Source organism: Leiobunum rupestre, chromosome 5 (genome assembly GCF_980474605.1).
Source record: "Leiobunum rupestre chromosome 5, qqLeiRupe1.1.hap1, whole genome shotgun sequence".
Classification (NCBI taxonomy): Eukaryota; Metazoa; Arthropoda; class Arachnida; order Opiliones; family Sclerosomatidae; genus Leiobunum; species Leiobunum rupestre.
Genome location: NC_143388.1, coordinates 56,296,279 through 56,308,571, shown reverse-complemented (window position 1 = coordinate 56,308,571; position 12,293 = coordinate 56,296,279). Strand labels below are relative to the sequence as shown.

Sequence of the window (12,293 nt, the reverse complement as noted above, 5' to 3'; positions counted from 1 at the left end):
TATCACCCGGAAATTTAACAACAATCGATGAAAGATACAATTTCCGGATCAAAAGCATATTAAGGAACTCCCAGCCTGTCGTGACGACTAACGTGAAATAGCCAAAAACATGGCACCATTCTTAAATTCATTGAAGACTTATGAATTAGCAAATCTTCGTTAAATCAACAAACTGTCTGCTGAATGGTGGCTCAGCAACTAATCTAGATATTATACTGGATGATAAAATTAGCGAATAAGTATATTAGTCCATTATGAAAAGGGATAGTAAAGCTAAACCCCAAACAAATTTGAAGCCAGATTTCCCGAACGGTACCGACGAGTCCCAAATAGGACGAAACCGGTCTACCGTTTTAATTTCTGGCTATTTTATTTAATTTAATTTTTCAATCGAAGACTTATCGCTACGAGCTCTTAGTAAGTTTTTAAATTTCTTCAAATTTGTTTAGGGTTTAGCTTTACAATCCATTTTCATAATGGACTAATCTACTTATTCGCTAATTTTATCATCGTTTACAATGCAGTCCATAGGTGGTTCCTTTTAACTTAACATAGAGATTATACTACACATGTCAAAAATTTAAATTTTGTATCTGGTATTTTATAATAACCTAGAGTGGTATGCTAATAACTATAGTGGTTTAGTCACAAATCGTGAATTTTTAGAAATTGCTGAAACATAAATAACGAAAATTCGAATTTCGGATCACGAGCTTTTGTTTTAAAATGCGATTCAAATTAATTTGCAATTTCAAGTAAAAACCAAGATTATAAGAATATCACTCACCTCGGTTTTCATTGTCAAGTTGAGGAATTCTTTTGGTACAGTACTAAGCGTTAGTTCTTTGGGTTTCGGCGGCATTTGAGGCCTGAGTTGAACGAGGCAGTACTTGCCCTTGAAAAGTTCTGTGCCGGATTGCGAATCCTTCGCAGTAGTCTTTAAGCACAAAGAATGAGATCCCAGAAAAGCCATTGTTCCAGCCAATTGCCCTCCCATCGGTTTCCCCAATGCATCCAACACTGTGTTCAGAAAACCAATCTTAAATCATCCCTCCAATATAACCCAAAATTATATTTTACAATGTGTAAAATTTTTACCATAACGAAATTTATTATTTTCAAACGAAAGATATTTTTTTCAACTAAAACGTTTATATTTTAAAATAACAGATAATATTCAAATTAAAGTAACAAACGAGGTTCAAATTAAATTAACAGGTGAGGTTCAAATTAAAGTAACAGGTGAGGTTCTAATTAAAGTAACAGGTGAGGTTCAATAACATGATAAACCATATCTTTAAATGAGCGCTGAATGAAGTGGAAAATCGAGAGGCACCAATAACGTTCGGACGTCAAAATAATTCACTCCTTCTTGTATTCAATACACAGATTGATCTGCAAGAGTTCCGTTCTAGCATCACTGTGGAAACTTCGTGTTAAAATGCTCCACAGCAGCTCTAGGGTGGTGGTGTACCGTCACGTTGGAACGCGTTTACCACTTTGTTCTAAAAGGAACCTAAGTAATTATCTTCGTTCAGACGATTTGTCAGAAAACTTCACTCGATTCCCATGGGATTAGTCAAAATTTGACTATTTGATGATGTGGGATTTGGATAGAAACTTTACAGCAATGTTGATGAATGACTCATGTCTTGAAAATAAACGCTAATCTTAATTCAGAAAATGTTTGGTTTAGTCTTACATTGCGCAAAACCCGTAACAAAATTGTTAATTATGTTTCAAATCACCGAGATAAGTTGTAACGGAGTAGGGTTCTCCGGACATAGTTCCTTTGACAAACGAGGCCGTCGCTTGCACTTTGTTAGAACGAAGAATTTCTAGCATATTACTGAAATATTCTTATTGCAAAAAAAACCGCTTATATTTAACCTCATATACTATAACCGAACTGATTTTCACAGTTATTTCCGGTTTCGTTAGTGTCTAAAATATGCTCAAATAGAAATATACTAAAGCCAAGGACAATAATATACTACTGAGTGCTTATATTTCGGTGACCCCCCTTTAGTAGCACAGAACGCACCCCTCGCCCCTTAGTGCGTTACGTAACTTGTGAATTGTTCCGATCTTTCTCATAAAACGTTCTTATCTACCTCCTTCCAGTGACCAAATAATATTTTCAAAATCGTTAAAATTTTTGAAATAATTTAAAATATCCCAATAAAACTTTTGATAGATAAAGTGAATGACAGATCGATTTCAGATACTCTCTACATGGATATTTATCTGTTTATCCATAATTCAGGTATAGCCAGCTTATACACATAAATGTCCTCAAACATTTTATATTTCTGCTCTCAGCAACTTTTTACAGGGTGAAGGCTTGTCAGAGGCTTTCCTTAAAAATAATTCGGACATAGAATGTGGTGTGAGTGAACTTAACTGTTGAAGGCCCACAGCTTCCCTCGTCGCAGTCCACTGACCATTTCCAGTAGCGACGCCCCGCATTCCTCGCTCATCTCAATGTCGGAAGACATTTCCATCAAATCCGGAAGGAAACGGTCGAACGCCTTCTCGATGAGTGACATCAGTCCGTCCTCGGTTGACCTCCAGTGCGCGTGCAACACCGTAACATTGTCCAGCGTCTTCACCAAAACTTTGTCCTGAAACGCGCACTCGGTAATTGCTAACACTCCGGTTAGAAAAACGCAGATAGAAATATTTATCAAACGCTGCATTTCGAAGTATAACTGAACAGATCGAGAGCAACTGGCAACTATAAACTCATTTTCAATTTAAGGAAATACACATTTTAATATCCATAATAATGACATATTTTTTCGACTTTTTTCGCAATTGCACTTGTATTTTCTAAAGAAAGCGTATTTATTATTAATGGTAATTTTCCTTAAAGCAGTATATTTCAATTGAAGATTTCGGGGCTTTATTTTACCTGTAAATTTCTAGTTTTCCTTATACAATTTAATAATTATTTCCGGATTAGTTTATTTCGTCAATCTTACATTTCTGACGTCCGCTTGTCACAAACGCCACCATTAATGATCATTAAAACAATAGGTTGAGTTTTCAAAATAATTTCAGTTATTTTCAATGCTGTTTACATGGCCATCAACGCAATACGATTAATTTTAATCTCCTTTATACACGAAGCTTTGGAATATTTTCTAATCATATAAACTACGTTTTTGGTCTTAAAGGAAAACTGGCATCTAAGTAACAAAAGATAAATTCGTAATATTTGGGAAAACAAGATTTTAACTGAACGGCGCAGGTGCGTTCTACGTCACAAGATGTCGCATTGTCACTCCTTCGCAGTGGCGTCGCTAAGGTGTTTTAGGCGGCACTTGAGCCACCTGAAAAATTTCTGAAGCGCCACCTAAAATTTCCGAAAAGCGCCTCCTAAAATTAAGAATTTTTCCAATTCACTTGGCGAAATGTTTCTTAAACTTAAAAATGGTCATCAAAATTTAATTTTTCCTAGTCGGTCTCAATGTTTCAACGGCGCGACTAACCTCACCTCGTTTATGACCCCGAGAACGGAAATTAGAGAGAAACAAAAGTTCGCGCTTGCGCAGTAGCCGTTATTTTGATGACGGCCACTAGAGGCGCCAGCGTCGCGCACCAGGAAATTCCGAACAATTTTCAAAATCTCTCTCTCTCTACTGTGAAAGGCGTTCGTCGTGAATCCAGAGTTTACCCGTTCTTCGTCTATGGTTTCAACTTTACAAACCGTTTAGGGAGCTCCCCCCCCCCCTCCATCATATCACCCAATTTTGACGCTCCCGACCAATGCTAATGGCTTAAGCGCCACGAGTTTTGAAATCGTGGTGACGCCACTGTTCCTTCGTCTTTTCCCGTAGCGCCAGACGCCTCTACTTGTGCATCTTTTTCTATCTTCTCTCGGCAGCTTGTGACATCAATGCGCGTTTTATCTCGCCCAAAGTTTGAAATCAAAAATCGTATTCCTTATGAACCAACCTTAAAACGTGGCCAGCATTTTTGCAAACCTTCGAAACAGGGCCGGCTCAAGAAAAGTTTTTCACCCGGGCAAGGGGGATTTTTGGCGCCCCTCTTATTTTGAAACTAAATTAAACTACCCTCCCCTCCCCGTAAAAAACATAACCATGTCCCTGTTATAAATTTACGGTATTCATAACAATAAATAATCCCTTTGTTTAAACATATTTGATACCTTCTTTATGGTACCTGTAATAATATTGGCCTACAGATGCCAGCACCATCCTCGTATAACATTTGTAGACCATGCTACGACTGACATAAATGTGAAAGGCAACACTGCGGCAGTAGTGAGCAGAGATACTGACAATATAGAGATATGAAACTCCGCCTGAAAAGCGACCCCCGGAATTTAAAAAAAATCCTGAGCGGAGCGACGCCTAACGGCCGGGAGAAAGCGTATTTTTCGAAACTCCAAACAGCGGATTTCGGACGCAAAAATTTATATACGCGTTTTGTCTTAGAAATTATCATCTTGAGGGTTTGTATCAATAAAGAAATATGCCTGGAAGTAATTGTTCTGTAAAATTTTGTAACAGTTCCAAAGAAAAGCAAAGGATATCCTTGTTTAAGTTTCCAAAAGAGAAAGAACGGTGGGAAAAATTAATTAATAGCTTTTGTTAGGCCTATCTTTAATATGTGGTTTTTCAATAAACTTTGCTCTGAGAAATGGCTAATAATGTCGGAAGAAGCTATCTTTATTTGAAAGATGCGAAACATTTGCATCATAATAAAATATGCGCCCTACATTTTGAGGATTCTTGTTTTATGAATAGTAAAACCAAAAACCGACTGACATCAAACGCTATTTCAACAATATTTTCAAATGAATTTAAGCCAACAAGTAAAAATTGAGTTTTAAGTATTGTTTATTTATAAGTTAATTTAAATGCAACATATTTCCCAAGGGAATGATAATTTAGCTAGTTGCTCAAAAGTAAAGGTTCCGGAGAACTTAGTAGAAAATTATATCAAGGACTATCATAAAAAATCTGGTACAATGAAATTTATACATTGGTAACGGGGTCATAAGTTAAAACTCAATTTTCAAATAGAATCTAGTAAACGGTCTGTAGAAATGGTGGAAGAGCGTAGGAGCCAGGGGGGCAATGCCCCTCCCTAGAATTTTACCTGGAGAGGCAACTAATGTTATTGCCCCCTCCAACATTTTTGTCAGTTGAAATCTTCGCAAGGCTCAAATTATCATTTTAAAAGCATATAAAGCTTATAGAACCTCAACTGTGTTTAAATTTCAATCTTTTCCCGCCAATGTATATAGTAGAAAAATGTACAAATGCATTTGGAAAAGCTACACTCCATTAAAAATTCAAAACCATTTTCCAGAAACCTTTTGGTTTCACTTTGCCCCCTCCAACTTCTAGAACGTTCCTACGCCCCTGAAGAGCGCAATAATAGACCTACAAAAAGGACCCGTGTTTCAGTTGCAGCAAGTTCCAGCGAATCTATATCTACAGAACAGGATTGTAAACAGTTTCATTAAAAACAACTCTATTAAATTTTAACATGATTTTCTTTATCTGTGGAAATTCCTACAATTGAAATTCCGCAGGCTACTAAACCTAATATCAAGACCAATTTCTTCTTAACATTGACTTATATAAGTCCCATATAATAATTCCAGATGATTATGCAAATAATTATTATCCCAGCGCATGTTCGGAGGAAGACTTTCAAATTTGTAAAAGTTCCCTTGAAAGCCAAGGGCCTGGAAAACAAAACACACTATCTTACATTTCAGGATATGTCTTATCTCGTTGTAATAAAAACCACAATTGTGAATCATGCAAAACCAAACTTGTAGATGAAAAACAAACACTCAACCAGTCAAATATATTAGCATCATTTAAGTCTCGTGATACATCAACATTCAGTGGCTTGACAATACCAACTGAAAGATTCCAGAGCTACGTATCTGAGATCAAGGACAAGTTTGATAAACTTTTCCCAATGGTAATACAAATGAATAAAGTCAAAGAGAGGATTACCAGAATTATTTCAAGAACAATCGATCAATCTTGGTTTATTTCAAAAGATGAGATGCATCAGCTTGTTCCATGTGTTGATTACTCGAAAGAAATAATCAATTTTTTTGTACAACTTTCCATTCGTATTACATTGGAAAAACATAATTTTAACCACAAGTATGACAAAACCCCAAAACATCTAGATCGCAAATTACTTAAGGTTCAACATTAACAAATACTTACCAAACATTTTAGTCGTTAACCATTTTGATGACATATACTTGGATTAATAATATTCCAATTATTTATCCCAGAAATACCCTTGGATTAATGATCATTAATTTAACCTCTGGCCCTGATTCAAGTAACAAAGGTCTAAAATAACATAAAAAATAGTTAATATATGAACTTTCTTAAAATAATTAAATATAATTAATTAAAAACTTACTTTTTATCTTATCTTAATAAATTATATTGAAAATCCTCTAAGCAATCGTATTTCTTTATTAAAGCTGCATATATGATTCATTGAATTTCTTTCAAAACAAAACGTAAACCTACTACAAATAAACACGGGAAGAAAAAGCTTTCTCCCGGCTGATAGATGGCGCCGACGTTAACGAAAAAAAAGGGGTCGCAGCGATGTATAGGGAGTTTCATATCTCTATATTGTCAGTATCTCTGGTAGTGAGTGTGCCGCGCTATGGTTAACATTAAACTCTTTGTTGTTCAGTACTATCGTATTATTTATTTACTTTATAAATAAAGGAATAACGAAACATGGTGCCAGAAGTCGTAGGATGAAGCACTTTCTTAGTATTTATTCTCATACTATTTATTGTCGCGCTTTATCTTTTTAACGAACTACGAATGACAGCATATTTCAGTTTTCATCGCGCAAGGCCTAGAATTTTTAGGAGCCGCGACAGTTCGAATAAGGTTCAAGGTTGAATGCAGTGGGACCCGCGAGGTTTCTAAAAACTCGTGGTTGCGCAGACTATACTAAGTGAAAATTTGTTTTTTTCGAATTTTTCCCTTGACGACAACTCACAACAACATGAACAACGCTCCAGTCCTTTCGTCTAATATCCCACCACGACCTCCTGTGTCTTTTGTGGGAAATATTTATAAGAACTGGAAGTTATTTCGCGCTCAATATGCAAATTTTGAAATTGCGACGGGAATTGCAAATCTCGCTGGTAATTAGAGGTCGGTAACGGTTAATCATTATCCATGATTAAATTGATTTTTTTTGGGGAAAAAATGTAAACAAATAAATTTACCGGTTAATATTTCGGAAAATGATTAAAAAACATGTATTATTTGTAAAATTTTAGCTTTTTATCGAAAAAACGTCGTTTTTCCGATTAATTTTACAAATTTATAAAAAAATAGATAATACAGAAATATAAATTACTTGATCAAAACGTTTTATGAATAATTTTGAGAGCTTTATCTATTGAATAAAAGTTTACCATCCCCGACCTCTACTGGTAATGTACGACTCGCTACATTTTTATCAGTATGTAGACAAGACTGTTTTAGAGTATATCAGTCATTCACAATCCCAGCAGCGCAAGCCAATGATTTAGATCACATTATCACTGCTTTAGAGACACACTTTCAACCTCAAAGAAATGTGATTTATGAGCGTTTTTTATTCTACTCTGCGAAGCAAGATTCATCTGAGACAATTGACCAGTACGTGCACAGGCTTCGACAAATTGCTCAATCCTGTAGTTTTGAAAATTTGCTAGATGACTTTATTCGAGATAGAATCGTCTTAGGCACCTCTGACTCCAACTCTAGATCTCGCATGCTGAGAGATCCGAACCTGAGGCTAGCCACGGCGTTAGATATATGTCGAACTAACGAGCAAGCGGATAAACAGCTGAAACACCGGGACGACGGTGAATCTGTTAAATCTGTGAAAAAAGCCAACAATGCTAACTCCCGATAACTTAGAGGCAAAGCATCACGTAAGGCAGCGTTGACTACATTACTTCACCAACAAGCCTCGTCTATCGCTGACGATGTTTTAAGCAAATTAACTCCTGTTCTAACTCAACGGGATTCAGACTCTTTTAAAAAACTGGAATCAACATTTTGCTCCGAGACCAAAGTGGCTGAAATGATTTCCAAGTCTTCATCCACGATTTCTGCCGCCATTGACACTGCCTGCAGTGAATCTGCCTCAGCCGTTTCGCGCTGGCACAACGTACTTCTTTTCGGAGTCCCGGAATCCTCTTCCGCTGGTGATCATGCTGACGTCGCTAGCTTTCTCTCTCAGTGTGGTATTAATAGCTTCGTCCGGCTATACCGACTTGGTCGCACGATTCCATCAATTACTTCTCGGCCCCGCCCCATCAAGGTGGTATTGGAGCTCCCTCACCACAAGGAGAAAGTTTTTTCCTTCGTCCGCCAGCAGCACATGGCTGACAACTCGTATCCCTTCGCTGCCCGCTCTGATTTTACCCCAAATCAGCGTCGACGTTTCATCAAGGCCAAAGACGAACTGAACGCGAAGATCAACGCCGGCGAGCAGGGCTGGACTATTCGTAACTTCAATGTTGTAAAGTGGAACCAACCCTCGCTTCCCTTGCGTCCGCTTTCCAGTCTTGCCAACGGTGCGGTCCCAAAGGCGTCATTTTCTCATCATCCACCGCACTCTCATGGAATTTCGTCGCCTCTTCGTGTTAGCTCCCAGAATTTCACGTTCCCTACTCTGCAGCCGGCACCTTTCCAACAGAACTCGCCAGGATCATTTCCTTACTACGGTGCCTCTTCATACAGTGCATGATGTTCCCCAACTCTCGTTGCTCCCAGAACTCCAGACAACTCAACTTTGAACTATCCCCTAGTTGCCTTTCGTCCTTCTCGACCCACCTACGTTAAATGTTTAACGGACCAACTGTCCACTTTATACCATCGGACCTCCGACGCTGTTTTAGGTTTGCCCCCTGTTACTTCCCCTAGAGTCTCTAATGCTCTCTTTTGTAATGCTGGTGGTTTATCGGGTTATAAAATTGATGAACTGAACTCGCTGATCCTAAAATTTGGAATAACTCTTGTCGCTATTACCGAAACTTGGTGGAACAAAGACATTTCTCGCGCTGAACTAAACATACCGGGTTTCTCGCTGTTTCGCCACGATCGTGTTAAAGACCCTATTGGGGGTGTTCGTCGCCCTCATGGAGGTGTTGCGCTGTTTATCCAAGAGTCTCTATTGGTTCGGCCTTTTAACTTTCATGATGTTGCTATTGACTGTTCAATGGGCACTGATCTCTATGGTGTCGAATCTGTCGCAGTCCAGGTCGTAACCTCCGATCTAACTATTGTTATTTGCGTTATATATCGTTCGAATAATGCTCATTATCACAACCACGCGTATGTTATTTCTTTAATCTCTGCTCTTTGTTCTCATTGTGACGCGAAGCGTTATAGTTTATTACTCTTAGGAGACTTTAATTATCCCTCTATAGACTGGCTTAATAATATTCCGCGTGTAGGTGCCTGTGCCCAAACGAAACTCTTTTTTGATTGTATAACTGATTCCTCCCTCTCCCAGTTTGTTAATTTCCCAACTAGATCTGGCGGTGCACTGTGTCGCGACAACACTCTTGATTTAATTTTTTCCTCTGACCCCGGTCTGGTTTCGAACACTTCTCTTTTTCCTCCTTTGGGTACTAGTGACCACGGTATTATTTTCTTCAATTTTGCCTTGCTTTGTATGGCAACCATTTTTCGGCCTAAACCTAATTTTTACAAAGGGAACTATGACGCTTTTAATGACTTTCTTTCACGTATTGATTGGTCTCTGACGCTTTCCCGTGATTCCCTCGCTGACTCTTGGGTTGCCTTTAGTTCCCTCTTAACTGCCGGTATTTCGTCCTTTATCCCATTTAGTAAGCCGAAGCAGCGTAATAATAACTCTAACCGCCGCTCTGCCTTAAGCAGAAAAGCTAAATCTATTGCCTGGTGTCGCCTAAATCAATCTAAAAAACGACACGCTTCCCAGTCAATTATCTCTGGACATGTTGCCTCTTATCGTAAGGCTCGCAACGGCCACACTAATCACTCGCGTAATTTGAGGAGAAAATCTGAGGCAGCTCTTTCCAGTCTAGTAAAGGTCAACCCTAAAGCTTTCTATTCTCACGTCAATCGATTTCGCGTTACTCGCCATAAAATAATTGAAATTAAAAAATCTGATGGCTCCTCTACGACTTCTTCCTTGGGGGCCGCCAATGTTTTTAATCAGTATTTTGCCTCTGCTATTCAACCTCTGCCCTATGTCCCGTCTCCTTCTTGCGCTGCCCCTCTCTCTACTTTTGACAAATTTACCTGTACGCCAGCTGATATTAGTCGTCTACTTGGGAAACTAAAAATTGACAAGTCTCCGGGCTCCGACGGTATTCATCCACTCTTATTACGCAATTGTGCCGCTTCCCTTGTTTTTCCCCTTTACCTTCTTATTTCATTCTCCTTCTCGAATTGTTCGTTGCCTCCTTCTTGGAAGGAGGCAAATGTCACTCCAATTCACAAAAAGGGTCCCCGCGATCTTCCATCTAACTTTCGCCCCATTTGCGTTTTAAACCAGGTTCCTAAATTGTCTGAAACCTTGGCTTTTGAACAGCTGCTTAGCTTCCTCTCTTCCTCAAAATTTTTCAGTAATGCCCAGCATGGCTTTCTACCTAAACGATCCTGTCTCTCTAACCTCCTGTCTGCTTCTAATCGTTGGTCAAGTTGGCTTGATCAGGGCTTCACCGTCGACGTAATTCTTCTGGATTTTAGAAAGGCGTTCGACTCCCTCCCCCACGCCGCTATTCTTTCCGCCCTTCAAGACGCCGGTGTTTGTGGTGATGCGCTTGCTTGGCTCGCGGATTACCTTTCATCTCGTAAACAGCGTGTTGTGATTCACGGTGAAGTCTCTGATTGGGCTGATGTCCATTGTGGTGTCCCCCAGGGTTCTGTCCTTGGTCTCCTTCTGTTTAACGTCTTAATTAACTCCCTCCCTGATGTTGTCCGTGATGCGGTCATTGAGCTCTTTGCGGATGACACTAAATTATTTCATTGTATAAAATCCTCTCCTGATTGTCTGTGTCTTCAATCTAACCTTAACGCTGTTGTTCTCTGGGCCGACTCGAAGGGGTTATCTTTTAACACCGACAAATGCTCCGTCTTACACTTAAGAAGGAATAACCCCAATCACACATATTTTATTAGGGATGCCCCAATTAACACCACTCTCTCTGAACGCGATTTAGGCATTATTATGGATCTTTCTCTGAAATTCTCGAGTCACACTAATAAAATTTCTAAGAAAATTCGCTCTATTACTGGTGTTGTCCGTCGCAATATTTTCTTCCGCTCTCATAGGCTAATTCGTACCCTATATAATTCCCTAATTCTCCCCCACTTGGATTACTGTTCCCCAATCTGGCGCCCTCGTCTCCAATCGGATATCCTTGCTCTCCAAAAAGCTCAAAATGCCTTCGCTAAGCTTCCCCACAAAATTTCGTCTCTCCCTGCCGCCTCTCGCTTGCAGTAACTTCGCATCGACCCGGTACATCTTCGACACCGTGTTAATGATCTCTGTTTGCTTCACGATTTTTTTTATAATAACTTAAATCTAAATTTTGACGATTTCTTCTCTCTTAGTTCCTCCCAAACTCGGGGTCACTCACTCAAACTCTCCAAGCCCCGAGTTCGTACCGCTCAGCGTCTAAATCATTTTTCCTGTAGTGTGATTAATGATTGGAATTCCCTTCCCCAAGAGATTGTTTCTATCCCCAATCGCCACACGTTTCGCCGCCATGTCTCTGCCTTTTTTCATTTTAAAGATACCTCTCGCGTTACTTGATTTTTAACCAATATTTCCAAATTTACTCATTTGTTTTCGTCTCTCCCTTTATTTAATTTTTTTTTTTTTTGGTTTTGCGTCTTTCTGTAGCGATGCTCAAACAAAAGCCCACCTGAGGCTTATTGAGCAATTATATAAATAAATAAATAAATAAATGTTAATAAATGATTGTTATTACTGTGGAAAACGACATGAACGTGATAGAAAAAGCTGTCCAGCCTGGGGTAAAACGTGCAGTTCTTGCAAAGGCTTAAATTAATTTCCAAAAATTTTGTAAATCTAATGCGAAGAAAGGTTCCATGGAAAATGTCAAGAAATCTAAAGGACGAAGACGCAAAAAGGATTTACATTATGTTGAGGCCGCTCAAGATGAAGATTCCGAAGAATCTATTTACGCAATAGAGTATTTCATCGATTCCCTATCGACCGGTGCAAACAAATATTTTGCA

The 12,293-nt window shown here is 38.8% G+C and overlaps 1 protein-coding gene and 1 long non-coding RNA gene across 2 annotated transcripts; one reads left to right on the top strand and one right to left on the bottom strand.

Moving 5' to 3' along the window:
- Positions 1-5,664: 5,664 nt before the first annotated feature.
- On the bottom strand, positions 5,665-6,325 carry LOC149945347 (uncharacterized). Its single transcript, XR_016480833.1, has 4 exons — positions 6,228-6,325; positions 6,006-6,086; positions 5,842-5,932; positions 5,665-5,725 (listed from the first exon to the last, which is right to left on the bottom strand). It is a non-coding gene; the product is annotated as an uncharacterized LOC149945347 (long non-coding RNA).
- Positions 6,326-7,041: 716 nt separating this feature from the next.
- LOC149945346 (uncharacterized) lies at positions 7,042-7,944 on the top strand. Its single transcript, XM_090176528.1, has 2 exons — positions 7,042-7,183; positions 7,508-7,944. The coding sequence occupies exons 1-2, from the start codon at positions 7,042-7,044 to the stop codon at positions 7,942-7,944; spliced, it is 579 nt and encodes a 192-aa protein (XP_090032654.1).
- The last annotated feature ends 4,349 nt before the right edge of the window (positions 7,945-12,293 follow it).

Excerpts from the sequence above, each read along its gene's own strand:
- LOC149945346 (XM_090176528.1), top strand. The coding sequence starts at position 7,042 with ATGAACAACGCTCCAGTCCTTTCGTCTAATATCCCACCACGACCTCCT. Across the intron at positions 7,184-7,507 it reads GGGAATTGCAAATCTCGCTG|TATGTAGACAAGACTGTTTT; the intron begins GTAATTAGAGGT and ends CATTTTTATCAG.